We start from the raw sequence: 27,809 nt of genomic DNA on the forward strand, positions 1-27,809 counted from the left end.
GTTAAACATTAACATCGGCTGGCTCGTAAAGCTAACACCAAGACAGTGAACCTTTGGAGTTTGATATGATGTGATCACACACACACACACACACACACACACACACACACACACACACACACACACACAGAGAGAGAGAGAGAGAGAAAGACACACACACACAGTGACACACACTCGGCCCTCAGAATGACACAGCTCTGATCGGAGGGAGGTGATCTCTGAAATTGCTCAGGTGAGTTTTTCTGTTTTTCATCAGAAGAAACAATGTTTTTAAATTTGATTATTTTAAATGCATGAGAGAGATAGATAGACAGACAGAGAGAGAGAGAGAGAGAGAGAGAGAGAGAGAGAGAGAGAGAGAATGTAAAGTTAGTGTTATTCGACTGTGATGAACAGTAGCTGGAGGCTAATGTGGCTAAAGGGTCGAGCAGCATGAACACGTAGTATCAGAGAGAACAAAGTAAAAGTACATTAAATACAATACTAACAGGACTGGAAGAAGTATTTAAATATTTTACTGTTCTAAGTATTATAAAGGTAAAAAACTAAAAGCATGAAAGCGGTTTAATATCAACACAATCATATATAATGATAGTTTCATTCTTATAAAATAATGAAATTATCAGGATTACATAGCTTTGATGATATTTGGTCAACTTTAAGTTGTTTTTTTACCACCCAGAAAGAGTTATTATACTTACTTTGAAGTACTTTAAGTAAAAGTAGGAATACTGCAGTACAAACTACTACAGACTACTCCATGACAGTTAAAAGTCCTGCATTCACTACATCAGTGAAATAAATAGGCTCTACTTGGTGTATTAGTATTAGATTATTATTATAGTAGTATTACTATTACTATTAGTACATTGACATGGGTTGCCTGTGAGGCTTTTTAAAAAGGTTTTTAAAAACTCTGACTAATTAATTGTTTTCCCTTATTATTAATTATATAAGAACTTATATATCTAGAACAATAAATAAATGATCATAAATGCATGCGGGGGAAAGTACAGTAGTACACATTCATAATGTTACTGAAGTACAAGTACAGAAGTATTATAAACAATGTGTTCTTACATTGTTCTCACATTAAATGTGTTCTTAAATAAAATTAGGAAGTTCATATATTTTTTAAATCAGGTTAACGTTCTTTTATTGTCTAGTTTTAATACTATAACACAGATAAAGAGACGAAACAGAAGATGAATTATACCCTGAAGGAGATGAATGTGTGATAATATGGGATAATAAACATGTTTTACCGACAAAGTGAAAATTATTACTTTTATTTTATCTATCACGTCATGATTTTCACAGATTTTTCTTTACATTAATTTATTGTAACATAATTTACTTATTTGTTACTTTAACGTTACATCTCATAATTTTGATTTCATAAAAAAAATTCAGTACAATATGTGTGCATGCGTGCATGCGTGCGTGCGTGGCGTGCGTGGCGTGCGTGGCGTGCATGCGTGCGTGGCGTGCATGCGTGCGTGCGTGCGTGCCTGAGAGACGCCCCTATGTCAGCAGTATTGATTGGTGGATTCCCTCTCCGGTCACCTGAACCTGATCACCTTTAACCCGTCTCTCCTTCACCAGCAGCCGATTAACAGATAAACATTTAAATGACGTGTTTTGTTATATATATATATATATATATATATATATATATATATATATTATTATTATTATTATTATTATTATTATTATTATTATTATTATTATTATCATCATTATTATTATTGTTGTTATTGGTATTAATTAATTAATTAATTACATTTTTATTTTAAAACTTGAAAGATAATATTCTGCATCATACTTGTACTTGTACTTGTATTACTACTATACTCCGACTCTACTACGTCTCGGGGGATGACGAGTGCAACAAGAGACGTGTGTTTGTAGCGGCCCGTCATCATCTCATGACCTTTGACCCTCTCTCTCTCGCTCTCTCGATCTCGATTGTCCCTCTGATGTGATGTTTAGTCTCAATCAGCCTCATCTGAACCCGGCGAGTAGAGACGATGAGAGAAAGTGTGTGTGTGTGTGTGTGTGAGTGTGAGTGAGTGAGTGAGTGTTGCGTGGTGACTTTGTTGGGGAGTATTTTCAGTGGCAGATTAATCCACATTTGGGGCTCTTGTCAGTATTCATATGTGGGATTGAGTCTAAATAAAAAAGTGATTACTGGATAAGAGATGTATTGTCATGGAGAGAAAGAGAAATCAATTTAAACAACCTCATGAATATGAAAGGAATAATTTAGGAAAACTAATTATAACTCTTAAATAATTTACTCCAGACACCTTCCAGGCATGTATGAATCACCTAAACACCTTCACCAATAACAAAACCATATAGTCTGGGCGGTTTTAACATAGTGAGGATGGTTTTACGAAGTGAGGATGTTTTTACGTAGTGAGGACGGTTTCACGAAGTGAGGACGGTTTTACAGCGTATAGAAGGTTTTACGCAGTGAGGATGTTTTTACGAAGTGAGGATATTTTTTATAAAGTTAGGATGTTTTTTCAAAGAGAGGACATATTTTACAAACTGAGGACATATTTTGCAAAGTTATACCTGTAGTTTGGTCCTCACTTATTCAAGTATTGAGGGTTTGAGGGATGAGGTCTGGTTTGGGGGTTTTAGTTTGAGGATTAGTGTTTCATATCTTTTAGAAATACAGAAATGTAGTGAGTTTGTTTCCAGCCTTTGTTTCCACTCAGTGAGACAGGGAGACGGACAGTGAGACAGGCTGTCCAGAGTCCCTGTTAATGATTAGTGAACAGACCTTGACCTCTCTGCTGCTCGTATCTGTTGTTCAAAGCAGGAAATATACATCTTCTGATGTGGGAAACAGATCTAATCCTGGTTCAGCGTTTCTAGCTCAATTAACAACTAAACCTTCATTAATAAACACAGTAAATAAATAGTAAATACAAGGATATAATAATATATGTATCTGAGAACATTAACAATTTAATTAGCACATTCTAAACTATTTATTCACTGTTTATAAATTATTTAATTAACTCTATTAAACAGTTAAAGAGATGAAACAGAAGATGAATTATACCCTGAAGGAGTTGAATGTGTGATAATATGGGATAAAAACCCGTTTTACTGACAAAGTGTAAATTATTATTTTTATTTCATCTATCACATCATGATTTTATTTACATTAATTTATTTTAACATAATGTACTTATTTGTTACTTTAACGTTACATCTCATAATTTTGACTTAATTTTAAAAAATCAGTACAATATGTGTGGGTGGATGCTCTGCTGCTCGTATCTGTTATTCAAAGCAGGAAACAGTTCTGAGGACACGTTTGTTCTACTGCTATGTGACTGGAATATAACATCAACGTTTTTATTACTGTGGCGGTAACAGATGGCACTAAGCCCACATGTTGGACGTAAGACAGAAAACAACCTGGTTTTGTTTTGTCCTTTTCCAGTGAGCGCCCCTAATTTCCCTGATTTACATATCGCTGTCAATCACACCCAATGGAATCCAATCAGAAAGCAGGCGTGGACGGACTGGCGGGGACGCAGAAGGAGGCGGCGCTGCGGGCGCTGATGCAGCGGACTGGATACCAGCTGCAGCAGGTCGGAGGTCACTTAGATATGTGAACATAGAGAAGACGGTCTCTGAGATATGAAGGTTCAAGGTGCATCCAAACAGACAAGATTGAGATTAAAACACAATATTCTGTTTGTGTCTTCTTCATGTTTTATGTCCATGAACAAAAGTGCATTTTAAAGTGCATTTCCTCAAGCTACTGGTTCTAACCGTCCTCACATCTCCATGTCCACTAAATGGTGCACATTTCTATAATCAACACCATGTTGTTTTAACTGTATTTATTACTGTTTGTTTCAGGAAAACGGCCAGCGGCGGTACGGTGGCCCACCGCCTAGCTGGGACGGACCGCCGCCAGAGAGGGGCAGCGAGATCTTCGTGGGCAAACTGCCGAGAGATCTGTTCGAAGACGAACTGGTTCCTCTGTGTGAGAAGGTTCTGATGGTTTCTACGTTGACATGTTGTTCCCACGAGTCGGCCTGTTGTTCTCATGTCTTCTTGCCTTCGTCTCTTCCCGTCTCCAGTTCGGTAAGATCTACGAGGTGAGGATGATGATGGACTTCAATGGGAACAACCGAGGCTACGCCTTCGTCACCTTCGGCACCAAACAAGAGGCCAAAGCCGCCATGAAGCAGCTCAACAACTACGAGATCAGGTCGGGGTTCATTTTAATGGTAGTGTTGTTGATAATAATGATAATAATGTTTAATGGTAGTTTGCCGTGAACACAATGTTGGATTTGAGCTTGTTGTCTGATCATGTGCTCCACTCCCATCCTGCAGAAATGGCCGCCTCCTTGGAGTTTGTGCCAGCGTCGACAACTGCCGCCTGTTTGTGGGCGGAATTCCCAAAACCAAGAAGCGCGAGGAAATTCTGTCGGAGATGAGAAAGGTCACTGAAGGGGTCGTGGACGTCATTGTGTACCCCAGCGCCGCTGACAAATCCAAGAATCGAGGCTTCGCCTTTGTGGAGTACGAGAGCCACCGAGCAGCTGCCATGGCCCGCCGCAAGCTGCTGCCAGGTAGACAATGCCAGATCCTGTATTTATACAGACTAGACCCAAAATGATTCGGTACATTCAAGGATCCTCTGACAACCGCTACTCAATAAGCTACCAGAAGTCAAATGATCCATAGAATTTCAGCTCTGTGAGGCTGAACTAGACACAGCAGAGTGTTGAGCTAAAAGCTAACATTAGCATGATGCTTTTTTGCCATGGTCTCCACATTATTTAAGTATGCTAACATTTACCAATTAGCACGGATTGAATGTCACTAGTTCTGCAGGTTTTTGGTAATAAACCAAACGTGGAAGACTGACTGATGCTAATGTGTCTTTTAAGGTTTCTTTTTGGCCCATTTTTGCCTTTTATTGAGAGAGAGAGTGTGTGAGAGTTCCCCAAGGCTCCATCCTTAGCCCCTTATTGTTATGTATAGACATGCTGCCACTGGGCAGATCATAAACAAGCACAAAGTCCAGCAACATTGTTATGAGGATGACACACAAATCTATATCCCAAAGAAACTGATTCCTCTCAGTGGTGGTCTGAACCAACACATGCAGCTGTAACAAGTTATTTCAAAGGTTTAAGTACCAAATACCTCGTAGAAGTAAACGCAATAAAACATGTCAAAGTCTACATTTGACGGACTGTGTACTGTTATCAGCAGCCAATCACGGCCCGACTCACAGCCGTAGAAGAGCTCTGATAGGAGGGATGATGATGCTCTGCAGTCATCACGTTTCTACTTCGTGGGTTCGGAAACATTTCACGGACAAATGAGTTGTTAAGACTGATAAAGAAGTGATAACTTCAGTGATAAAATGATGGTTCGACACAGGAAGGGGATTTGTGAAACATGAATGATGCTGAGTCATGAGTCCTGTTTTCACCTGGAGAATACAACGTTTCACACTTCCTCCGTAAACCAAACAATCACTACTGAATATTCTTTCTAAGTCTCTTTAACGGTGTTTTCGGAGTGAAACATACAGTTGAACAATAACAACAAGTATTTGAAGTTCAGGCATTAAGACATTAAAAATATAAAAACTGACAATGAACCAGAAATTTAAAAAAATCAACTGTTTTAAAAGTGAATTATCAGACGCATGACAAGCAGTGTTGCAAATTGGTTTGCAATAATTAAATTGAATTTTAGACAACAGAAAAAAAGGTGCATTTGGAAAAATGACATGGAAATAAAAATAATGTTTAATGATGGATTATAAAGAGTTACTGATGGAAAATATGTATTTGATTTGAGAAAAGGCGAGTTGCAGTCAGAATCACTCACAATGTTTAGTTTTTACCGATGAAATGCCAACATGTGAGTTCACAAATCCTATGGCCAATGAGGCGACGTGCACAAGTTTATTTATTGCCGGTGTAACTTGAAGGCAACATCAAGTCACGCAGTTAAATTCATTAATAAAAGACATTAAAAATGAAACTTACCTGTCGCGTCTCTAAGGTCGTATCCAGCTGTGGGGTCACGCCATCGCAGTGGACTGGGCGGAGCCTGAGGTGGAGGTGGATGAGGATACCATGGCAACCGTCAAGATCCTGTACGTCAGGAACCTGATGCTGCAGACCTCCGAGGAGACCATCGAAAAGGAGTTCAACAGCCTCAGAGCAGGTACTCAAATGCTCAGATGTCACACCGTCCTTGAATGCGCCATTTGATTTTATTATTAAACTGGAAAAACTATGAATTCAAACTAATATTCTTCACAGTGTTGTTGTTTAGGCTGAAACACACAACATTAATCTCCATAAACTTCATGCAAAAAAATGATTCTCAGGAGGTGTTCACTGACCTTTCTGTCACTCGGAATATTTGTGTTGATGTATAAATATATAAATACAACTTTTTCTCTCTCCGTCATTTTCAGCAGCATCTTCAAATTCAATTGGTTCTTATTGTCACTAATTTTCTCTGTATGTTTCTAAATGGTTAGGTATTTATTTTGTGTACTTTGTGGTGTTTCAGGTTCGGTGGAGCGTGTGAAGAAGATCAGAGACTACGCATTTGTCCATTTCACCCAGAGAGACGACGCCATCAACGCCATGAATGCCCTCAACGGGAAGGTCAGGACTTCCTTATACTGTACCACCACAGGCTGGTTTCAGCAGTCACGTATCACCGTCCTCTACTGGACTACTACTCATGTGTTTCCATCCTCCCCCCAGTTGGTGGACAGCTCCCCCATTGAGGTGACTCTGGCCAAGCCGGTGGACAAGGACAGCTACGTCCGCTACACCCGAGGGACGGGAGGACGCGGCTCGTCTCTGCTGCAGACAGACTACACCGCCTACACGCTGGGACAGGTACTGCTGACTCAGGGCGGCGGCCATTATAATGTGCACCATTGCCATCATCAAGTCTTGTGGTTTCATGTTCAGGGATTTTTCTTTCGGTATCTTATCACTATGTCAATGGAAAATTAATTAGGATATTTTTTTATGGTGGAAACACGAATCAATAGATTTCAATTTCGTCACGACCATGCTACCGTTGCTACCATGCTACCGTCATTACCACAGCTACCGTCGCTACCATGCTACCATCACTACTGCAGCCTTGATACCGCACTGCCATGCTACCGTCGCTATTGCAGCCTCGATACCGCATTACCATGCTACCGTCGCTCTTGCAGCCTCAATACCGCACTACCATGCTACCGTCGCTACCACAGCCTCACTACCGCACTACCATGCTACCGTCGCTATTGCCGCTGCCATGCAAATGTATTATGTGATTAGCTCTCAGCTTATTAATTTCCCACCAAAAGAAAGTAACTTTTGAAAAATGCTGTGTCATCAGTTCTGCAGATACTTGTTCATAAACGAAGATATTACACATTATCGCAATATTATGTTTGTGTAGGACTCAATAACCACACCGTGTAGCTCCGTTCGTGTAGCTTTACTCAACTGCCGCACACCTTACATTTAACGACACTCCGTACATTAACACTGTAAGCCTTAAAGGCACAGTAACCTGTCACTAACAGTGCATAACATAACAGAGTCCAACAGGACCCAATACTGAACGTTTTCAGACATAACACGCAATCCATCCCATAATAGCCATTGACTCCTAAATGATTAGGATTCATCCTCTGGGGAACATGAACATTGAGACATGGTTCCAGTCTTTTGACCAGATGCTGGTTTTCTTTCCTCGTCCTCCAGGTCTACGACCCGTCGGCAGCCTACCTCGGTCCGCCTGTGTTTTACGCCCCCCAGGCCTATGCTGCAATACCAGGTCAGTTCCGCTTCCCGCCGGCAGCCAAAGCTCACATCGGGGGTCGAGGTCTAATCAGGACGCCATCTGTCAGAGGTGAGGACAAACACTGTTTGTTTCTGACACATTTCTAATCAAAGTTTGCGTAGGGAGGAGAAACAAATCAAACAGACACAGAACTTTCACCCAGGAGGCCGTTGTTCGTATCCCTCCGATATATAAAGAACATTATCTGTATATTGTTGTTAATGATCCACTGAATCAAAAGTATGTTGATGTTGATCAAATATTAAATCAGAAACAAGATGTTGCAAACAATGAATCAGGAGAGAAATTATCCTCGGTGACTTGTTACTGTTACTAATAACTCTGATTCTGCTTCCCGGTTGATTTCCGGTGATTTGATTGATTTCACTGCCTTTTCGGTCTCCTGTAGAAATTTACATGACTGTACCTGTAGGGGCTGCGGGGGTGCGGGGGCTGGGCGGGCGGGGATACCTGGCCTACGCCGCTGGGTTGGGAGCCGTGGGCGGAGCCGGCGGCAGCTCCTACGGCCTGAAGGTGGACAAGCAGGCAGAGGAGAAGCTATATGACCTGCTGCCGGGCATGGAGCTCACCCCCATGAACCCCGCCACCATGAGCCTGAAGGCCGCCGCCATCAAACCTGCCACACAGGTAACAGGACTCACCTGGGAACCAGTGAAACCAGGTGGATCTGACTGGTCCCGGTACACACTGGGACAGACAGACAGACAGCCAGACAGCCAGACAGACAGACAGAGGTATTTTAGACTGAAGTCTTCCTGACTGTCTCTCCATCAGGTCCTGGAGGAGTTGTGTCAGAAGAATAACTGGGGTCAGCCGGTCTACCAGCTCCACTCTGCCATCGGTCCAGACCAGCGACAGCTGTTTCTCTACAAGATCACCATCCCAGCTCTGGCTACCCAGTACCCCAACGTGTAAGAGTACTGCACTCATACTACTACCACTACTACTACAAGTACATGCACATCTTAGTTTACTAATACTACTCCTCCCACCACTGCACAACTACTTATATGCGGTATGTGGGCGGTTTCTTAGTCTTGCAAAAGGAGGGGTTGGATCTGTACCCACACAAGTAGATGAAACCAAGTCCAACATGCTGGCCCTTTAAGATAGTTGAAAGGTTTGTTTTACACAAACGACCAAAGCAGAACGAGGTTGAGTCACAGTTTACATCTTCGTTTACGTTTAAGTTCTTCCACTCGTCTGTCATCTTGTGATACATTTATAAAATAAACCAAAGTAGTCCAGTTCCGTGACTCTTCGGCTGGTAGTCCAGCTCTGTGCTCCGTGTACCTTGGGTGGGTAGTCCAGCTCCGTGACCCCCAGGATGGTAGTCCAGCTCCATAACCCTTGGGTTGGTAGTCCAGCTCCGTGACCCTCAGGTTGGTAGTCCAGCTCCATGACACTGGGGTTGATAGTCCAGCTCCATGACCCTGGGGTTGGTAGTCCAGCTCCATGACCCTGAGGTTGGTAGACTAGCTCCATGACCCCGGGTTGGTAGTCCAGCTCCCTGATCCCCTGTTGTGTCTCTGCAGACACCCCTTCACACCCACTAAGCTGTGTGCTGCTGTAGAGGAAGCGAAGGTCCACGCCGCCGAACACACGCTGCAGACGCTCGGCGTGCAGACGGAGGGCGCCGCCGACGCCAGCTGTGCCGCCGTGGCCTCGGTGGCCTTCCCAGGTATGTGAAGGTCCGTACCCGAAGTCAACTAACTCTCCACCTAACAAAACCACTAACAGACCCTCAGCTGGCACTCAGACCACTACTACTCCTACTGTTCTTCTTCTACTACTACTTCTACTTCTCCTAATGTTCTTCTTCTTCTTCCACTACTACTCCGACTCCTACTGTTCTTCTTCTACTACTACTTCTACTTCTCCTAATGTTCTTCTTCTTCTTCCACTACTACTCCGACTCCTACTGTTCTTTTTCTACTACTACTACTACTGTTCTTCTTCTTCTTTTACTACTACTACTACTACTCCTACTGTTCTTCTACTACTACCAAGACTACTACTACGACTACTGTTCTTCTTCTACTGTTACTCCAACTGCTCTTCCATGGATTTTCATTCAACTGCTACGCCGACGACACAGATTTATGTCAATGCCACAGCTGCCACCCCACCTTCATCTTCACCATTATCCCTGTCAATACTCGCCACGTTTCTGGAGGAGATAAAGGTATGGATGGAGGACAACTTCCTCCAACTCAACAGCTCCAAAACTGAAGCCATCCTGGTCGGCACCTCTTACCAGACCAAATCATCGCCCATAACCAGCATCAACTTTTCTTGCTCAAATATCCCTCTCTCATCAGCAGTCACAAATCTTGGTGTAAAAATGGACCCCTAACTCACTTTTGAATCCCATATCAACCACCTCTGCAAGACCTCCCGACATCCGACTGTTCTTCTTTTACTACTACTACTACTGATACTACTACTAACATGAACTCGACTGTTTTTAATTCAGATGTCTTGTTTATGTGTTTGAATGAAACATTTCAGCGTCCCGTTGAGACAACTTACTGGTCGATGGTTTGATTCTAGATGTACCGTCGTACTGTGAAGTGACTGGTGGTTCTGGTCTGCCTCCAGGTTACACTCTGGCAAGTCCGGCGGCGTCTGCGGTCGCATCCCAGCTGAAGCAGGCGGTCTCTCTGGGCCAGGACCTGACGGCCTACACCACCTACGAGGGGTACCCCGCCTTCGCTGTGGCGACGCGCCACACCGACGGATACGGCGTTTTCTAGAAGACGTTTCCCACCCAGCATGCATCACACCAAGCGGCTTCTTCGTTAGAAAAAGACTGTTTCCAGTCATCAGGTTCATCAAGACACAAAATAATCATTCTACAGAAACATGCAGAATCGTGGGAACACACCTTTACGCCTCCGTTCTCATAGGAAGTCCAAACCTCCTTGGACTTGGTTCTCGCCGCTGCTGTAACACGTTCGTGACTCGCCCACAAACAGACTCTTCCCCCTCACAGCTTCTCTCTTCATATTATCCATCTCTGAATTAAGCATACGCACATATCTGCGATTATTCTGTGATTGGTTACGTAGCTGGCAGGTGGCCTGTGATTGGCTGCAGGTTGTTGTTATTGTTGTTTTAGCAGCTTTTAGTTTGTGTTTCTAGTAGTTTGTTTACAATATTCAACACCTTGATCTGCTGAATATATCTTGTTTTTCTTTTGTTGTAACACTGCGTTATTATGTTTCAGATAACCGGGATTTGTAGTTCTTTTTTAATGTTTTTTAACTGCAAAATGTAGTTTTGCACTGGTCTTTCCCGTGAAACTGTTTCTTGTTTTTGAGGCCGAAGCTTTGCATTGCCGTGTGTTCGGTTAGTTGCGTTCACAAGAAGAAACATTGCTCAATCAGCTGTTCTGTAGTTCTGCTGTTTGACCAGCCTATTAAAAAAACAGCTGGGTGTAACTATGACAACAGGAACAGAAACTTCAGGTCTTCACTTTTTTTCTTCTTCTTCTTTTGGTTGATATTTCTGCATGTTTGAGTATTTTCATCCGGCTGTGATGCTAAAACTCGTCTCGAGATCTTTAAAACGTTGCCAAACAAGAGGACGCCCAGATTACATTCACGGTATTCTGTCGTTCAAACGCCATCGTTTTAACAATGATATACAACAGTTCGTACAGTATCTATGGGAGCAACACCAGCAATCCAACAGAACAATTCAGTGGGTTGAAATAAAAACAGAAGTTACATGACAAATAATTTAGAAGTCTTTTTGTTCCACGCAGGAGACAAACATCGGTCTCCTGTCTGGGGTTTATAGACCCACCAGCCCAGCTGGACCGCCCCCCCCCTACGTGGATCTGTGGATATGTTATCACAACACTCAGTATGTCGCAAAATGTTTAAAATCGCAATAAGATAATATTGTGATATTGTATCGTGGTGATTCCCATTGCTAGGGGTTACATATGAATTATAGTGCATTTCTTTTTGTAGCTGCAAACAGTGTATGAGAATATCTGCGTTGCAAGAGATCATATTAGCTCAAGAACGAGAGCAATGACCTCCGAAAACCAACGCGGAGTTTAAGACGACAGATCTTCCGTCTGATGCGATATTTGTTTCTTTGTTTTATTTCTTTACGTGTTTCCGGAGAGTTCTACGATGCGCCACCATCCGAGCTGCGAACACGCCAAAGCAGAGACAGTATTAAAGTGTGAGAAGCACTTAGAACTTATTTTTATACCAATAAATATCCAGACGCTATTTGTAATGAGCTATTTCTCTAATTGACCTAGAAACGAGAAACGTGTGAATCAATATTAATCTGTGATGAGCAGAGAGGATTGTGGGTATTCTGGAGGGGTTTCATATCATACAAGGAAACTGCTTTGATGAATTGTGATGCTTCATGATCCGTAATTTCCCGAAATAAAGAAGCTAATCTGAAGAAGCAGCGGTCGCCAGCATTCTAGATCATTTCACTACGTGTTGTTTCCTTTTGTTGTCTTTCACTTTACAGTCACAGGTTTCCACGACAACTTAAAGACCTTTTTCTTTGTAATGCCGAGTTCATCATTTTGCCCGTCACCATCATTTTTTTTTTTTTTCCACCAGTTAAGTAAGTGACCATATTTGGACTGTGGAGAAAAAGCCAGTAGCTGCAATAAAACTGCATTGGTAGCGACCTGTCAATCACCAGGTAGCCCACCCCTAAAGCATCCCCTGCTTTGTGGTCTGTTTGAATCCTAAGCCAACTTCAGGACTTGAGGACATTTAAGAGGTTCCTTATAACATTTGCAGTAAAACATTGATTAACTTTGAGATATCTGAATTTTCAAATGAGGTCCGCACAATGAAGTCAAAGATTGTGGGCCACAAAACGTGTTAAGACGTGCGTGCGTGCGTGCATGTTCCCCGGTTTTCCCAAAAAGGGTCCTATGTTCCCCGGTCGCAATACATATATATAGTTTATTTAAACTGTCCAAACGTGACAAAAACAAAAGACAATTTACAGCCTAATCTCTCCTCATCTAGGCCTATTTGGATATGTGCGTTAAGGCCCTGACACACCAATCTGACGGGCGATCGTCGTCAGAAAAGGCAGTTGGACTGATCAATCGGCTCCCGTCTCCCCGACATCTTCTCGTTCACTGATTTGCTGGTCACTCAGATTGGTCAGACTGAACGACGAATCGGCTGAAAAGAACGCAGACGGCTTTGACGACGGCCGATGGCACAGTACAGACTCGTGTCATCGACATCGGCAGACTGTCCGATGGCCAATGATCGTCTTGGTGTGTAAGGGCCTTTAAACAGCCTGTAGGCCTACATAGGCCTATTTGCCGTGGAATTTGGCACTGATGGTGGAAAAAATAACAGACTAGGGAACATAGGACCAGGGGAACATAGGACCCACTCCCGTTGGGGGCAACTTTGGTTCAATGAATGTCTGGAAGACCAAGAGAGATGATTTATTATGACTATACATATTAAAACAGGTAGATTTAGTTTAATGACTTGCCTGCTAGCCAGCCAGGCTAATTAGCACTTAGCTAGCAAGGCGGCCCACAACAAGAGGGTGGTAAATCTAGTTAGTAACCTGTATGCTACTAGCTAGTAACCATTAGCGTTAGCTGATCATCCGACCAAAGATCCGGCTAACGTCCCACACTGATGTTGCAAATCTTACAGCTGGGGTCTTTCTTGGCATTAACAGTGGACTGACTGGTGAGCTGGTGCCCACTGATCTGGCCTACGGTCCCTAGAGACAGATCCACCGGCTCTGTGTAGATCAGCTCCAGGATGACATCCTGGGCGTGACGGAAGGACAGCAGCCCATTGTCCTCCTCGGCATAGCTCAGGAAGCAGTTGTTGGATCTGTCCAGCGCCGGTAGCCTCCCTTTACAGAAGGCATCTCCGTCAGAGCCGTTGGGAGCCAGGACCAAGATCACATAGTGGTAGGATGTGTACATGCAGTAGAAATCCCCAAAGTAGACGTTGGTGTTCTGGTTGAAGAGGATGTCTGCTTGGATCTGTGCAGAAACAAATGCAGTGTTAGTTCTTCTGCCTCTCTGAGACTAAATCATCAGCTTAGAGGTCTGGAACAGAACCAGAACAATGTGACCTGTACAACTAGAAACCAGCAGAACAATGTCACCTTTACAACCAGAACCAGCGGTCCATCATGGTCAACATACTGCTGTTCAGGTGCAGTTTTAGCAGAGATGGTTGACCTCTAATATGGCACTGAAAAGACACAAACTAAACAAACATACTCGGCAGTACCTGGAAGCGGTAGGGTCCATATGGAGAGTCCTGGGGGGGTTTTCCTGTGTTGAACTCTGTGTTGCAGCTGAAGAAGACGCCCTCCAGTTTGCCGCTGATGGGCGACCCATGGCTGCCGCTGTTGTCTTTAACCGACGGCAGCATGCGGCGGCACTGAGCATCTCTGGAGCGATAAGAGGGGCTGGAGAAAGCACACGGCGGCGTTGAGACACAGCTGGACAGAGGACATACCGGGACATGCTAACATAGCGGGACATGTTAACACAGCGGGACATGTTAACATACTGGACATGCTAACACAGCAGGACATGCTTACACATGGTACATGCTAACAAACCAGGACATGCTAACTAGGACCTAATGCACCGGGACATGCTAACACACTGGTACATGCTAACACACACCCACCTGGCCTGGTGGAAGTACTCCCTCCCTTGGTTTCGGTAGAAAACAGAGAACGGCAGCATTCTGCCAGCAATGGCCTCGGCTTTCTGCAGCAGCTGGTTGAGATGGACGGTGGAGTAATCTGACCACACAGACAAGACGACGGAAAACAATGGTCACATGATGCCACATTAATTTGATCTGAACAGAGATTATTACAATGAAATATACAGTAAATACAACAATAATAACTGACAATGGTCATAAGGGTTCAAGGTCAAAATTCTGAAAATGAACAAATATGTAGTTATTATGATAGGGACAGAAGTAGGTAGAAACATCCATCCATCCATCCATCCATCCATCCATCCATCCATCCATTGTCTACCGCTTATCCTGTATTCAGGGTCGCGGGGGGGCTGGAGCCGATCCCAGCTGTCATTGGGCGAAGGCAGGGTACACCCTGGACAGGTCAGGTAAAAACATTTAATTAATATTATTAATGTATTAATGCAGGGCCGACCTGCGGTGCAGAACTCAAGGATCTCGCTCCACGTAGAAACGTTATAATCTCCATCCTGCTGTTTGGCGGCTGTCTGGACGGACACGGTGTACTCTGTGCGAGGACTCAGGAACCAATGACCTCTCACTGTCATCGGCAAGGGAACCGCCTTCGCCACCAGCTTTGTCGGCACATCCTGTAAAACATGCCACCATTAAAGCACTGCAGAACGGCAACACTGCAGAGTTTGTGTCAAAAATGATGTAGAACATGATGGAAATATGCTTGTTTCACGTATTAATATTCAGCCAAGTTAAAGCTAACTTTGGTTTTGTCGTGTAAAGTTAACGTTGGTTTTGTAGTCTAAAGCTAACGTCTGTTTTTTCGTCTAAAGCAAACGTCTGTTTTGTCGTCTAAAGCTAACGTTGATTTTGTCGCTGACAGCTTACGTTGGTTTTGTTGTCTAAAGTAAACATTCTTTATGTTGTCTGAAGTTGATGATGGTTTTGTCGTGTAAGGTTAGCGTTAGTTTTGTCGTCTTAACGATATTGTTGACTTTTTCGCTTAAAGCTAACATTGATTTTGTCGCCTAAACGTTCTTTTTGTCGTCTTAAGCCAAGGTTGGTTTTGTCACCTAAAGATAAATGTAGGTTTTGTTGTCTACAGCTAACGATGGTTTTGTCGTTTAAAGCTAACATTAGTTTTGTTGTCTAAAGCTAAAGTTGATTTTGTCGCTTAAAGCTAACATTGATTTTGTTGTCTAAAGTTAATGTTGATTTGTGTGTTACAACATTTGATTTGTGATGTCACAACATTTTGTTGTGTAAAGCTAACATTGGTGTCTAAAGTTAACGTTCTTTTTGTCGTGTAATTCTAACATTTTTGTCATAAATTAAACACAACATTCATTTCATTGCCTAAAGTTTTGTTAAATTTTGTGACTGCTTTACAAACTGCCATGAGACTTGAGGAAAGTCACACCGTTGCAGGATCTGAAGTCCAATCCCAGCGTTTACTGTAAACAGACCTTGTGTTTGAACTGGTTCTCCTTCCTGTTCTCCTTCTTGTTGAGGTCGATGAAGTAGTGAGTGATTCGGTCTCCGCCTCCCCCCTCCATGTCCCAGCTGATCTTAAACGAGTCACATGTGATGTTACTGATCTGGATCTGCTGAGGAACCGGCAGGTCATCCAGGTCCATGATGCTGCCGTCTTCAGACTCCGTGGCTGGAAGACAGTCGAAATGCATGAACATACACACTCTCGACACATGAGTCCGGGCTAGTCCTGGACTAGAATGAACCCAGTAGCCTACCCACTGCACCAAGAGGAACCCAGGGCCCACTGCACCTGGAGGAACCTTGTTGGGCCCACCAGGAGGAACCCAGGGTCCACTGCACCAGCTACCTAGCTAACTAGCTACCTCTCCAGACAGCCTCTCTCTTCCTGGTGAGCGTTGACGTCACTTGCTGTGATCACTTTGCAGTCCGATTTGTTAGTCATCATGACAACTAACATCACCATTTTCTTTTGTACCGGTCACGTCTTCCATGTCTGTTCTACTCGGTTCTGTTTCTATCCTGATGTTCTATACTGACGATTTTAATAAAGTACAAGTACCTGGAGTAGATGGTGGATCAATGTGTTGCGTTCGCCAGCTCACTAAGAAGATTACGTCAGTGTGCGTTTCATCACCATTAAAACACACTGAGGGATTAACACACCGAGGACCCTGAATCACGGTCCACATCAGATCCACATCCCCGACCATCAGCCTCCTCATCTGGTTCATCATTCAGGTTGAACGGCAGTAACTCTCCTCTAGTGCCACCATCAGGTCAACGTGATGCGTCTAAACTGCAACGCTTACACTTGCTAAACGTTAGCATGTAAATCCAGTTCAGCCTGGAGATGGAAGGACTTCCCAAGTCTCAGGGTGTCCTCAGTCTGGATTAATCTCCTGTCTCCTCCCGTCTCACCTCTCTCCCGAGCGACAGAAAACCACCACAAAAAACACACAAACTCTGTTACTAACAGAGTTTAATCACATGCACACACACACCTGTGTGAAGAGCCTCCATCATGTTTCCATCCAGAGAAGAATGAATCTCTGAGACTACATCAGCTTCAATCTGACAGCTGCTCGCTCTATCACTCTCTCTCTCTTGTGACATCACAGGGTGATCAACAACAGACAGAGAGAGAGAGAGCGAGAGCGAGAGACTTTGATTCACAGCAACTTTAATCAACTTTTATACCACAAAAGTGAGGTTATCAGGTCTCTACAGGTTCTCAGGTGTCTACTCTAATAAGTAATGATAAGTGAAGTACAATTACCTCAAATATCCCAGAATGGGATTCTGGATCTCTCAGTCGTGTTCTTCATGGGCTTCTTCAGAGCATCAAAATGAGATTGACATGAAAAACAGATGGAATGAGACGTCATCGTCTGTGGATTAAACCATCATGTCGGTGGGGGGGGGGGGGATTATTCCAGCCGGGCTGGAAAGTGAATTAAAGCCGCTCTTATATAAAGAGATTAACTCAATTTGTGTTTCATCTCCTCGGAAACCCTTTATATTTATGTGAAAGTCACAGCGTCGAAGGAACACAAATTAAATTGCCGACGACTGAAATGTGCGACAATTGACAAATAAAGAACTTGAAAGATTGAAGATGATAAACTAAAGATTTCATTTCGCCCCTTCCTGTGTGCCCACATGGCCATTTTTCAGAATAAATATGGACGCTAGTCAATGGAGACAAAATGTTTTCAGTTGTTCCATGAATTCCACATCTGATTAATAAACAAGGCGCACGCACATTATTTAACATCTTTATTAAGTTCAGCTTGAAATCACAAAAACACACAAAAATACATTTAGGATGTAAAAATAAGTGGTTCCAACACATTTCACAACATAAATACAAAATAAAAGTTCTAATCTTCCATCAAACTGAAGACAAATTAACTAACCCAGAGTTTAATTAGTTAAGTGAATCAGTGCATTTGTAAATGAAAAAGAAAACATTTCATTTTCATCTTAAAAACTAATATTAAATGTTGTATTGGAACATTTAAAATAAAGAAAATAAGTTTTTCTTAAAAACAATATTTGCAGCAGTTTCATGGTGGTTCTACTGGTTCCTCCCATTCATACTGAAGATGTTGTCTCCTGAAGCCGGATCAGAGAAGTCCCATGGAGGACTGTTTTCCTCCATCATCAGGGACTAAATCTCTCTTCAGCCAGAAACAGCTTCAACAAACATTCAGCTTGTGAGGAAAACGTGACTTATCTAAAGAAGGCGGAGCTAAAACGTCAACACCGAAGACAAACACGCATATAAAAATAATAACCCTCGACAGAAGAATCATACATCACCAACGAGCGTCCTTTGTCCACAGGAAACTGACGACACTCAGAGGTCACGATTGGTCTGGAGGGAAGCAGGAAGTCGGTGGACTGAGGGGACGTCTGAAAGAAGGGGACTCAGGAGTCCTCAGGGGCCTCCTCAGTCCTTAGGGGACTCCTCGGGGAGTCCTTGGAGAGTCCGCTGGCGTCGCTCGGTGTCCCGTGCACTCTGAAGCGGTAGATGCATGTGTACTCCTCGTGACCCCAGTTGGACAAAACCTGAACCTCAATGATCTGGAACGCTCCGTCGTTCTCCTCCTTTTGACAAAAAGATCAGATTCTTTATAAATAACCTCATTGGTACCTTGGATTCATATTCACTCTCTCTCCCTCCGGTACTCACGGTGACCCGGTACGTCTGCAGGGCTTCTCCATCCTCATCGTAGGTGTAGGAGCCCAGCAGGGTCCCCCTTTCCTGACCCTCATCCTCCAGACCCTGAACACAATGACAAAAACAGGAAGTGGTCACCCAGGTGTCAGACAGGTCATCCATGCTTCTTGCAGGTCTCTGGCTGTCTTACGTAGACGCTGAAGTCTCGGGGGGCACTGTGCAGGGTCCCGCTGGGGGTCAGGATCCTGGGGATGTGCTCCAGAGTGAAGGCGGTGGGCAGGATCCTCATGGAGAGACGGATCACCAGGAAGCCTCGGGAGCCTCTGAAGGCCCAGCAGTTTCCTGGATGGACGTCGGGCTGCAGGAGCACCAGGTCAGAACCCGATCACCAATCTGATGTATCTGACCGACTTAATGATTAAAACCTCCTGGAGGTCCTTAAAGCTGCATTCTCTCTGCTGACCAGGGGGCGACTCCCCTCTGATTGTATATAAGTCTGAGGAAATGGCCGAACTTCACTCTTGATTTATTATCTCCGTAAACATTGTAAACATGAGTTTATGGTCTCAATCGCTCTTCTTCAAGTCTTTCAAGTCCTCGTTGGTCTAACGTTCAGGACAGGTTTACCGGGACTCACTGGTCTGCTACACTAACTGGTTTGTGTTATTAAAACGGATAATTAATATAACGTGAACATAAATTATGAACTCCTGCTGGTGCATTTATGAATACTTGTTGATTGTGCTTTTCTCACCCAGTGACTGTTTACTCTTTAACAACAACAACAACAGAAACAGGCGGTCTGACTGACGACAGTTGTGTTACCTGGATAACGGCGCGAGGCGACTGGGAGAAATACCATAGAGGAAGTCCGAACAGACTGAGCAGCGCCGCTTTAGTCTCATAGGTCTCCGAGCAGCGAGTACTGAGGACGCTGCCCCCTGCAGAACAACAGCAGACACAGCAGTCAGCATCCCGAACACCTTACCACGCAGTCTTAGTTCAGGTTCAGGTTCTGACCTCCAGACTCCAGAGCGTAGTCCGCCAGGCCGGTCTGGTCCTGAGAGAACAGGCGCAGAGCGTTCTTCACGATGACGTGGACGTCCTGGAAGACGATCATCGTTAAACCAGTTAAAAAAAGGAATGAGCATTTTAAAGCTCCTTTCAGACTGCAAACATCAGCTCACCTCCCGGGTGACACCTGCCTCCTCGACTGCCTCCTCGCCCGCATCCTCGCCCGCTTCCTGGCTGCCCGCCTTGTGGCGCCGCTCCAGCTGCTGGCTGACGTTCTGCAGGATGCGAAGCTCCAGAGACGCCAGGGCCGCCTCCAGGTCGGCGCCGCTGACCAGCTGCTGCGACAGCCACTGGAGGAGGGAATCTGGCAGGCTGTCTCCCGGGGCGCCACCCCCCACCATCAGCTGGTTGCCGTAGACCAGGACCCGGACCTCCTCGCGGACCTGAGTGGAGACCTGAGAAGAGACCAGATCGAGGACAGAGTCATCAATCATTAACAAACGGTGACAGAACACAGAAAGTACAGTTGACTAACATTTATTTGAAGGATAGTCAATGAAGAAATGCAACAATATTAATAATAAAAATAAAAATATTAATAATAATATTACAATAATAATAATACAAATTCAACAAAGTGCGCCTCGTCTTACCGTCTGCTGGAGTTCTTCGAGGCGCAAGCAGCCGTCCTGACACCCCGACAGACCCTCCACCTCCCGCCTGACGTCCTCCAGAGCCTCTTCCAACCGCGCAACCTCCGCCAGCAAGGCATCATGGGAGTCCACGCCACCGCTAGAGGAAATTACAAGACAACTCAAGCCCACAGCACGTATATATAAACATCTGGTGGTGTGAAGAAGAGGATGAAGGTCACCTGACTGCAGCTCCAGGTGAAGGTGAGACCGCCGTCACAGCTTCTTGTCTCAACTGCAGCTCCTGAACAACAACAACAACAACGAGCCAAATGATCCCTCAGATTGAAACCGGAGCCTCCGTTAGATCACAACTGGGAGCCCCTGTCAGATCAAAAGCAGCAAGGGGACAGGAAGTGGTCGTTGTACACGCCGTACCTCCGTTGTGGCTGCCAGCGTCTGCAGCTGCAGCTCCAGCTGATCCAGACGAGACGTTTGGCTCCGATGCTGCAACAAGTCCTGCTGCAGAGACTACAGACCAACAGGAAGGAAACAGTTTCCCATCATGCTCAGTAAATCTGCTCCAGATTGGGAACTGTATTGATCCACTGAGCATTTAGATCTTCTACAAGAGAGTGACAAATGACTACTGTTAAAAGTATTACTACTATCAGGTTCTGAATGTAGTACTTGTACATGCAGTTGGGTATGTTGAGTGTGGTATCAGTTCTTTTACTGCAGTAAAGGATCTGAATACTCAACAGTCCCAGGTCCTGAAGAGTCCAGTACCTGATCCTTCTGCCATCTGTCCTCGTCCAGTCGTTTCCTGAACTGGTCCAGCTGCTGGTCCAGCTGGCCCTTCGTCCAGGGCTCAGAGACAAGCTGCTGCTGCAGGTCGGCATACAGCCGGAGCACCTCCATGTGTCTCTGCTCCGCCCGCTGACCTCCGACCTCCACGTGTTCCCACAGCGCCATCAGACTCTTCTCCAGACCAACCAGCCGCGTCGACTCGTCCACCGGCTCTTCCTCTCCCTGTGTAGCAACAGGAACGTTAACACCACATATCAGGTCCAACTCAGGACCCCGATTATAAAGACGCCTCCCATCTTCACCCAGAGAGGATGAATAAAGGTTCATCCTCTGGGACCCCGATTATAAAAGACGCCTCCCATCTTCACCCAGAGAGAATGAATAAAGGTTCATCCTCTGGCGCCAGTACCTCCTTTCCTGCCACTCGCCGTTGACTGTAGAGAGGCTCCGCCTCACTCGACTCTTCCACGGCTCTCTCTGCTGGTTGGCTCTGGGAGGACATGAAGCTGTATATAGAGGACAGACCGGGGACACTAGAGACCACGGTCCTCCACTCTGTGATGTGGACATCTGGAAGGCTAGACTGTAGACCAGCTGGACCGAACCAGCACAGACCTGAAGGAGAAGAACATGAGATCCACAAGAACTAAACAACATGACAGCATTTTAGTGGAATACAGATTCTCTGACATACTGAAGAGGAGCAGAGGGACCAGAACCAGGAGGAGGACCAGGAGGAGACTGGGAGGAAACCTGCAGGAGAAACCAGAAAACAACAGTCAGACCGTGAGCAGATTCATCCTCTGGAGAACAAGAACAATGGTTAGAAACAAAGCTCAGGCGCCTGAAAAACACAAAACAACTTGCCGAGTCGGGAGGAAGCCAGAGGTCATGCGACGCAATCGACCGTTGAGCCGCCTGTACACGTCAGCAGCTGTCTTCCCTAAAAAGACAAAGACACACACACAGTCAGCAGGTGGTCACGTGATCACATGACGCCGTTCAGCAGCAGGTTAGAGGTCAGCAAGAACGATGAAGATGAAAATAAAGGAAGAAACCAAAGGGTTCAGTTTCTAACAAGAACTTGTAACTGCTGGATGTTTATGAAGAAGAAGTAGAAGAAGAAGAAGAAGAAGAAGAAGAAGCGGACGGCGACTCTGTGTTGACCTGCGGAGCATCCTGCACTCCGAGTGGCTGAAAGGGTTTTGTGGGTCAAAGGTCGAGCGGCTTTGAGAGTCAGCTGACAGAGACACACAGCTGAGGAGGCAATGCAACAAACTTGTTAGTGGAAACTCCACCGTCAACGGCAACTTTATAGCAGCAATGTGATTTAAATCTGATGTTATAAATCTGTAGAACTGATTCCAGATCAGAGAACATCAGTGAAAACTGTGTTCACATCTCTTCCTCAGACCGGCTGGTGAACCAGGAACAGGATCCCTGCTGATCCGGTCTGGTTGCTCGTTTATGTTTCAGCCAGGCTACAACTAGAGACAAGTTCTTTGGACCTGTGAGAACAGCAGCATTCCACAGACGGGAAGCCACTGAGGACCATGAAGAGGAGGAGGACCGTGAAGAAGAAGAGGAGGAGGACCATGAGGAAGAGGAGGAGGAGTAGGAAGAGGAGGAGGCGACGAGCGTCTCCGAGCAGCGTTTCTCCTCACAGTCGTCACCTGTTGGTGCAGCACTTTGATTAAAAGACCAGAGAGACGAGTTCAAGCACCTAAAAGACATTTATAAAACTAATCCATGGAGGACTCACAAAGAGACCCGTCGGGCTGGACCTCCTCCTGGTTCCTGGTGGACTCCCTTGGGTTCATGACTCTGCAGAGACCAGATCCAGCTGCAGCAGAGAGAGGAGACACAGTCAGGACTTGGCAGCAGACTCAACGCCTCGCCACCGTACTCCGAGCCGGGGACCAGACCGGGGGTGGCGTTTGCATATTGCCATGGCAACAACCAAAGTGAAGGGTGTTGGGAGGGAAACCCGGGGACAGGTGAGATGGCAGGTGAGAGAGGAAGGACTCGGACCAGGACCAGGTACAGGTTTGTTTTCCAGGTAATGGTGGTCGTTCAGGACTCACACCAGGACCAGGTACGGGTTTATTTTCTAGGTTCTGTTGGTCCTTCAGGACTCAGATCTGGATCAGGTTTGTTTTCTAGGTGCTGGTGGTCCTTCAGGACTCAGACCAGGACCAGGTACGGGTTTGTTTTCTAGGTTCTGTTGGTCCTTCAGGACTCAGACCAGGACCAGGTACAGGTTTGTTTTCCAGGTTATGGTGGTCCTTCAGGACTCAGACCAGGACCAGGTTTGTTTTCTAGGTGCTGGTGGTCCTTCAGGACTCAGACCAGGACCAGGTACGGGTTTGTTTTCTAGGTTCTGGTGGTCCTTCAGTACTCAGACCTGGACCAGGTTTGTTTTCTAGGTGCTGGTGGTCCTTCAGGACTTTGTAGAAGAGGAGCAGAAACAGGAAGTGAGTGAGGTGATGAAGAGCAGGCGATCTGCTGGTTGAACAGCGTGCAGGTAAAGAAGGTTCAGGTGACGCTTCCCAGTGAAGGTGTGATCCCAGTGTCCCAGAGACCAGTGTCCCGGAGACCAGTGTAGAGTCAGTACCTCCATGTGCGTTGCTGGCGGTGACAAGCCCCCGACACACCTGCCAGGTGAGTGTCAGCACACACACACAGCGAGCTGCAGCTCTGCTCACACACAGCAGAGACGCGTCCAACAGCTGCAGCACATCTGGAAGAGTCAGACCTGAATGAGATCCAGAGACACGTTCAGGTAACCCCGGACACCTCAGTGAGCTCAGCAGACAGGAAGTGATCTATGTGCTGTAAAGGCCATGTGGGCGGAGCCATGGAGAGGAGGAAACCAATGAGAAGGCAGCGTGTAGGTCTGGTGATCTACCTGTCGCTCGGTGGTGCTTCTGCAGCATCGTCATGTGATCAGACAGCAGAGTCAGCAGGTAAACCAGCACACCTGCTGACCTGGACCACCAGGTGGCCAGCACACCTGCTGACCTGGACCACCAGGAGGCCAGCACACCTGCTAAGAAACACACTACGTTACAGACTAACAGCTGATCTGAGTACAGGTGAGACGTCGTCACAGTAAGTCAAAGCTGCTGGAGATGAAACGAGTTTAAAGAGTGAAGAGGTTTCCTTATTTTATGTTATTGACTAACTGAAACCAACCTGTCTCACCCGTCCTGCCGTCTCCCTCTACCCTCACCCGTCCTGCCGTTTCACCCCATCCTGCCATTTCACTGAGCTCACCTGTCTCACCTGTCTCACCTGTCTCACCTGTCTCACCTGTCCTGCGGCTTCGGTCTCTGTAGTAGATGGTGGAGGTTTCTGGCTCTCGGGGCCCCGAGGAGGAGGCATTTTTAGAGGAGGAGCCGTATGTGGGGATGGACTGCTTCCTGTCCAAGTCCAGATCACAGTCCTTACAGGGGACCCTGCTGAGGGTCTGGGCCAGGTGTTTGGGACAGCGGCCGTCTGAACCAATCAGAGTGCGGTCGGCCAGGATGGTGCTCTGATCCGCTACGATGGTGCTTTCTGGAACAGAGACGCCCGTCACCATCAACCCATTGTAGATCTTTATTTATTTTTTATTTTTTTTATACATTATCATCATTATCATTATCAGGAGTATGAAGCAACCTTTGGGATCGATGTCCTCGTCCAAACCTGTAACAGGAAGGGGAAAGAGACTACATTATATTATACCCTCCACTATAAAAGACATTCTCACTGTATGATGACGTGTTCACACCAAACACAAAGTCAACGCAAAAGAAGCAAAATCTGGCTAATGGAGCAGCTACAATGTTAGCATAGCCTAGCACCCATCAAATAGACTCCATTCGACGAGGCGGGATGACGAGAAACAGGGGAGACGAGGGGATTGGATGGAGGGTACGAGCCAATGGGAGCCTTCCGGAGCAATGGCTCCCATTGGTCAACTTCTATGCAGGCTGATAGACTGAATGGATTTTTTTTTTTAATTCCAAATCGTAGACCATAGCTTTAAAAGCAGGTGGTTTACCCCAGAGGGTGTCGACCAGCGTGGACTCCTGCACTGAGGACTCGTCCAGCAGCGACGACAGCAGTGAGGCGTCGGAGGCGGCGCTGCTGTTGAGGAGTGACGCCCCGCTTGCCTTACGGGGAGAGTTGAGGAGGAGAGACTCGGAGCAGGAGAGGGAGAGCTGCTGGGAGCGACGAGATCTCAACGACCTGCAGGAGGAAGAGGAGGAAGAGGGAGGAGGGGATAACGTGTTTTGAGGTGAGTGATAGATAAACACTTTCATTTCTCTCAGTGACTTAAAAAATACCAGATATAAAAATAAATCTTACAACTTCTTTAAGATGATTTGCTTGTTTTTCACTAAATGAAGATGTCGTCTCATCTGTGACCCAATAAAAACCTGTTTCTTAACTAATCACAAAGTGATTCAGGATGTTTTAGAGGAGGCGGCTAGAGCCAGTTGACTAGATGAGGCGACTAGAACCAGGTGACCTGAGCTCACTCACCTGCTGCTCCTCCAGCTGGCTCCTCCCACACTGAAGGAGGCACTGCTGTGAGGAAGACCACGGTCCAACAAGCTGTCATCCAGCCTCAGGCTGTGTCTGGACATGATGACGGGGGGGAGGACCTGATGCTCCTGCTCCGAGTCCCACACAGAGAAGGAGGACCTGAGGAGGACCTGATGCTCCTGCTCCGAGTCCCACAGAGATGAGGAGGACCTGAGGAGGACCTGATGCTCCTGCTCCGAATCCCACACCGAGGAGGAGGACCTGAGGAGGACCTGATGCTCCTGCTCCGAGTCCCACAGAGATGAGGAGGACCTGAGGAGGACCTGATGCTCCTGCTCCGAATCCCACACCGAGGAGGAGGACCTGAGGAGGACCCGATAGTCCTGCTCCGAGTCCCACACCGAGGAGGAAGAGGCAGAGGAGGAGTAGCTGGAGCTGAGGAGGAGATTAGGAGTCAGTGTCTTCTTACTTCTCTACAGCAAAAACACAGGAAGTATAAAAGTGCTGACTCATGTTTTAGGTCTCTATGGAGACACTAAAAGAAGAGAGAACGTACGTCTGTAATTTGCCAACATGCCCCACTGCAACAACTCTCAGGCGACCTTAAACATCCATTATAATAAATATATTTCAAACTGTATAATTAATTAGGGAATTAGATGGAAGCAAAAGTAAAGAGACAGCAGCAGTCTGACCAAACTGTCACCAGCCAGCTGACCTACATGCTACAAACACCACATAAAAAGAGGATACACACAGGTCAGTCCAGCCCCAGCACTGCAGGTCCAGGTCCTCGTCACAGATGCCCATCCCAGGTTACACACATCACCAACACACACATCGCATTTTAACACACACACACAAACACACACACACACACACTTCAGGGTGAGCGTCAACCTGCTCTGCACTTCCTGTTAGAGGTGTGGTTCAGTGAGCTGCTTAGACTCCGCCCACACATACCTGACCACTTCCTGTTCACGTTGAGAGCACGAAGTGGTCAGAGGCAGCAGCTAAACATGGTGGAGGGGGGTAGGGCTCAGATTACCCAGCATGCCTCACACCTTGAGCCAATTATACCATGGGTGCAGTTGAATAGTCTTTTTTGCTTAGGAAGGTTCCCAACTGAAGAAGTGACTCGGAAGTAAACAAGTGGCCGCCTTGATAAGAGCTGTTCTCTAAATGCAAAGGAAAGGAGCTCCAATGCTTCCTTTCAGAGCTCCTTTAGCATAGAATGCAACGGACCTTCCTATGCGAAAGGAAAGGAGATTACGCCGACCCACAATTCTTTGCGAGAACATTTAAAGTGACGCACACCTCGGCCGTTCATGAAAACAAACAATATGTGCATTTGCATATTTAACAATTACTTTCATGCACACATATAGTTATTGGAATTGTGTTGATACATGTGTGTGGACAGTGATAATAATTGAATGGTATTTTTTTTATTTATTTCAATCATGTTACAAACAAAAACGAAACTAAAACCACAAGTTAAGTGTAAATACAGCAAACGGTCAAACAGGAAGGAGGAGCTGCTGGACCTGAAGCCGGTCAGTGAACCAGCTGTTTATAAAACCAACATGTGGAGAAGTGGAAGAAGCAGTTTTTGTAGTCCATTATTGTAGTTTCTCCAGCGGAGACGCACGTCAATCGCCGGTGCCGATCATCAGCTGTCAATCATCAGCGGCCGCGTTATAATGACGTAGCTTAGTGAAAGTCCGGTCGGATTCTCTGAGCACCGCGGTAGACTATTCCTAAGTCCTTTTGAGTTCTCCTATCGCCTTTCCTTAACCCCGTGACGTTTTCCCCAGAGGTCAAGGAATAGGAGTTAGCGCCTTATTTTTTGACTATTCGACTGCACCCCAGCACAATAGCTACAGATCAACTGTCTCTCCCAATACAGACGACATCACACACCAGGCTTGTTCGGGATGGTCTTGGCTTGACTTGACTTATCACGCCGACGAGAGCTGCAGGTGTCTGAGGGGGCGGGCTCTAAAAGAGTCTGTAGCCAAAGGCTGTC

At 45.7% G+C, this 27,809-nt stretch overlaps 3 protein-coding genes and 1 pseudogene across 10 annotated transcripts in view; 2 read left to right on the forward strand and 2 right to left on the reverse strand.

The window, feature by feature from the left end:
* The window catches only part of LOC311008500 (microfibril-associated glycoprotein 4 pseudogene), a 242,541-nt pseudogene that overhangs the window by 66,470 nt on the left and 148,262 nt on the right, over positions 1 to 27,809 (forward strand). The gene's annotated exons all lie outside the window — the stretch shown is intronic.
* Positions 118 to 10,946, forward strand: a1cf (apobec1 complementation factor). 5 transcript variants are annotated; one of them, XM_084040367.1, is made up of 13 exons: positions 118 to 232; positions 3,467 to 3,617; positions 3,892 to 4,026; positions 4,116 to 4,246; positions 4,374 to 4,612; positions 6,066 to 6,230; positions 6,585 to 6,682; positions 6,785 to 6,922; positions 7,790 to 7,937; positions 8,278 to 8,516; positions 8,664 to 8,800; positions 9,425 to 9,570; positions 10,443 to 10,946. In XM_084040367.1, exons 2-13 carry the CDS (start codon positions 3,516 to 3,518, stop codon positions 10,643 to 10,645), a joined length of 1,881 nt encoding a protein of 626 aa, XP_083896493.1. In that variant the 5' UTR covers positions 118 to 232; positions 3,467 to 3,515; the 3' UTR covers positions 10,646 to 10,946. The 5 variants fall into 5 exon arrangements, with proteins under 5 accessions (XP_083896493.1, XP_083896495.1, XP_083896494.1 ...); XM_084040369.1 differs by having other exon boundaries at positions 10,491 to 10,946; XM_084040368.1 differs by having other exon boundaries at positions 8,302 to 8,516.
* LOC311033167 (phytanoyl-CoA hydroxylase-interacting protein-like) lies at positions 13,359 to 17,445 on the reverse strand. Of its 3 annotated transcripts, XM_084040407.1 has the most exons (7): positions 17,382 to 17,445; positions 17,107 to 17,208; positions 16,075 to 16,271; positions 15,069 to 15,243; positions 14,570 to 14,687; positions 14,162 to 14,342; positions 13,359 to 13,908 (listed from the first exon to the last, which is right to left on the reverse strand). In XM_084040407.1, the coding sequence occupies exons 2-7, from the start codon at positions 17,126 to 17,128 to the stop codon at positions 13,534 to 13,536; spliced, it is 1,068 nt and encodes a 355-aa protein (XP_083896533.1). In that variant the 5' UTR covers positions 17,129 to 17,208; positions 17,382 to 17,445; the 3' UTR covers positions 13,359 to 13,533. The 3 variants fall into 3 exon arrangements, with proteins under 3 accessions (XP_083896533.1, XP_083896534.1, XP_083896535.1); XM_084040408.1 differs by lacking the exon at positions 17,107 to 17,208 and having other exon boundaries at positions 17,382 to 17,443; XM_084040409.1 differs by lacking the exons at positions 17,107 to 17,208; positions 17,382 to 17,445 and adding an exon at positions 16,665 to 16,758.
* On the reverse strand, positions 17,865 to 26,662 carry LOC311033140 (uncharacterized protein). The gene is made up of 21 exons (XM_084040359.1): positions 26,538 to 26,662; positions 25,778 to 26,215; positions 25,293 to 25,480; positions 24,908 to 24,934; positions 24,548 to 24,802; positions 23,007 to 23,087; positions 22,753 to 22,917; positions 22,412 to 22,501; positions 22,112 to 22,187; positions 21,939 to 21,997; positions 21,654 to 21,859; positions 21,224 to 21,466; positions 20,873 to 20,965; positions 20,677 to 20,738; positions 20,456 to 20,594; positions 19,976 to 20,257; positions 19,809 to 19,893; positions 19,614 to 19,729; positions 18,979 to 19,146; positions 18,801 to 18,893; positions 17,865 to 18,715 (listed from the first exon to the last, which is right to left on the reverse strand). The coding sequence occupies exons 1-21, from the start codon at positions 26,588 to 26,590 to the stop codon at positions 18,536 to 18,538; spliced, it is 3,099 nt and encodes a 1,032-aa protein (XP_083896485.1). The 5' UTR covers positions 26,591 to 26,662; the 3' UTR covers positions 17,865 to 18,535.

This window comes from Eutrigla gurnardus, assembly GCF_963514095.1.
Source record: "Eutrigla gurnardus genome assembly, chromosome: 22".
NCBI classification, from domain to species: domain Eukaryota; kingdom Metazoa; phylum Chordata; class Actinopteri; order Perciformes; family Triglidae; genus Eutrigla; species Eutrigla gurnardus.